Here is a 2,862-nt window from a genome sequence, read left to right as displayed (position 1 = left end):
GTTTGGGGCAGTGCTAGGAACAAGGTGGTGTATGCAGCATTGGCCGGAGGATTGGTTCAGGAGAGGGTTGGTTTGCAATATTACATTCCTGGAGCTATTTCCCATCATTGTGGCGCTTCAGATATGGGGTACATTGCGGGTAAATAAACGAATTGTGTTTTGGTCAGACAGTATGTCAGTGGTCCTGGCGGTGAACAACCAAAGGGCAATATGCCCGTGGGTACTCCGTTTGTTAAAAGTGTTGGTGCGGGGGTGTCTCAGGCGTAATGTGCATTTTACTGCCAAGCATGTGCCAGGTGTGGTAAACACAGTGGCTGACTCGCTGTCTCGTTTTAAGTTGACAGAATTCAGAGTACGATGGCCACAAGCAGACGGTCAGATGACGGCATTCCCGGAAAGCCTGTGGAAGCTTGGTGCCCCATTGCTTCAGATCTCATTGCGGCATCGGTTGCGCCCAAGACTAAGAGTAGGTATGAAAGGGCTTGGCAGGTTTACATGGCAGTCTTACAGAGCCAAGGGGGCGCAGGGGAGTTTACACCGCTGGGGGTTCTCAGGTTCATAGTTAACCAGAGAGAGGAGGGAAGGTCCTTGACTCTGGTGCGGAGACAATTGTCGGCAATTGCTTTCTTTGCGGGGATAAAAGGAGTAGCGGATCCCACTAAGGACCTTAGAGTTAGAAGGGCTATGAGAAGTTGGGAACGGCTGGCTCCAAGGGTGAAGGATACCAGGAGACCGATAGATTCCAAGAGGTTGGTGGATATTTTGGGGGTGTTACCACAGGTGTGTTGGTCGCATTATGAGATGCAATTGTTGCGACTAGCCTATTCTTTAGCGTTCTTTGGGGCATTCCGGATATCAGAGCTAGTGCCAAGCTCCAAGATGGATAAACAAGGGGGAATGTCCATGGAGGATGTGGTGGTGGCCGCGGAATTACTGCAGGTGAGAGTGCGGAGGTCAAAAACAGACCCGCTGGGGAAAGGTGTATGGGTGCAACTGAGAGCAGTTCAGGGGGCGGGTTACTGCCCGGTGATGTTGATGGGGAGGTTCCTGCAGATCAGGCCACGATGTGATGATGATAGACTGTTGGTGCACGCAGATGGTACACCTTTGACAAGATTCCAGTTCACACGAATATGTAAGCGGGCTCTGGAATTGCTGGGTGAGGACGTAGCTCATTTCACATCACATTCGTTCCGTATTGGGGCGGCCACTACAGCAGCGGAATTGGGACTCTCCTCGAGCGCAATTAAAAAGATGGGCAGGTGGAGTTCATCGTGTTTTGAGCGCTATGTGCGACCACAGCTGGTGTAGGTAGTGTCGGTATTTGCAGCAGATTGGTATTTATGCACCTCTTTCTTTTCTATTCTTTTTTGGGCCTCGCACGCAGTGGTGGCAAGTCAGAGGACGCAAGTATGCTGGTGTGGAGATTCGGTCATACTCGAAGCAGGGCAATGGTTCGGAGAGTCCGGGGTGGACAAGATGCAAAGGGCCTTGGGGATTGTCCATAATTGGTTAGGGATTGAGGGGCAGCGGGCCGAGGATGTTTCTGCGCATTTGCAGACTGCGCTCAACAAAGGTTTGCCCATTCCTGACGTGCTGGTTATTCACACTGGGGCGGAAAGCATGATCCCTGGGGGCAGGAGGGGAGCCAAGGAAGCCTTGTTCTCTCTACTTACATGGATCAGGAGGGTATTGCCGGGCACTATAATTATTTGGTCGGAGGTGCTCACTCGGAGAGTATGGGGGGGGTGATGTTCCATCACCCGCAATGAACACTTCGGTGAAGAAAATGAATAGGGAAGTAGAAAAACTGTTGAGGGGGTCACGGATACATGTTGTCAGACATAGCCTGCTGCAGACATTGACCTCAGATAAGTACCGGACAGTGGGGACACGCCTGTCCAAGGCAGGGTTGGAAGTGTTTGTGCAAACTATTCTGGGGGCCATTGCCTTACACCTTGGAAGAGTAACAGAGCATTAGTGTGGGGGGAGGGCAAGAGCGCCAGAGGGGCTTCTTGCCCTGTAGCGGGGTCCCGGATAAGAGAAAAGGCCGGGGGACTCTTTTTGGCCGGAAAATGGATGCCCCTGAAGCAGGGGAGGCAGTTATGGCGGCTCTGGGCTGGCGGGAGAGGGGGCCGTCCTGCTGGTGGTCCTGGACTCTCTGGCCCTACCCTAGTAGCTGGTGCTTCGAAAGGGGGTGGTGTTGTGTCCTGCTGGTACAACACGCCTCTAGAGATGCTGAATTGTAAATACATGTTTAACCTGTGGCGCATATGTATGGAGCGCATCATTTATGTGTGAATTTAATAAAGGTCAATTTAATAAAAGGTCAACGTGGGAGGTTTTACCCACAAGTGAAATGGCGTTTTGGAATAATAATAATAAAGCTACGCAGTGGACAACAGTCACTTGTAAGTGTTTTACTGGGGTCGGTCGGGTGAGCAAAGGGTGGTGAGCAAATGGCACGAGATATCCCCACTATGAGAGGCCACCCCCGCGGCTAGGGGAGGGGGGCCTTTAGTGGGATTCCGTGCCTGGCAGGAGAGTTTCGATTCTCCAGGCTACTACGGAGAGTTTCGATTCTCCAGGCTACTGTCATGGGGAGGGTCTCACAGTAATGTGAGATGCCAGGTGGGCGTCTGGGAGCCCTCCCCTCCCCAAGGTATTAAATATGCAGTGCCCCAGGGAGTAGCCCTCTTTGTCTCTCGCCTTCAGCACAGGGAGGCTAGCCGGAGCAACAGTTGCCCACCCACCCATCCCTAAGTTCAATAGTGAGTGGCGGGGTCCCGGATAAGAGAAAAGGCCGGGGAACTCTTTTTGGCCGGAAAATGGATGCCCCTGAAGCAGGGGAGGCAGTTATGG

General features: G+C 52.5%; 1 protein-coding gene across 1 annotated transcript; it reads left to right on the top strand.

Moving 5' to 3' along the window:
• Nucleotides 1-357: 357 nt before the first annotated feature.
• LOC144773908 (integrase/recombinase xerD homolog) lies at nt 358-1,311 on the top strand. The gene has a single exon (XM_078658973.1). The coding sequence runs from the start codon at nt 358-360 to the stop codon at nt 1,309-1,311; it is 954 nt and encodes a 317-aa protein (XP_078515099.1).
• The last annotated feature ends 1,551 nt before the right edge of the window (nt 1,312-2,862 follow it).

This window comes from Lissotriton helveticus, chromosome 8, assembly GCF_964261635.1.
Source record: "Lissotriton helveticus chromosome 8, aLisHel1.1, whole genome shotgun sequence".
NCBI lineage: Eukaryota > Metazoa > Chordata > Amphibia > Caudata > Salamandridae > Lissotriton > Lissotriton helveticus.
The sequence above is the reverse complement of the archived record's forward strand: the minus strand, read 5'-3'. Positions and strand labels throughout refer to the sequence as shown.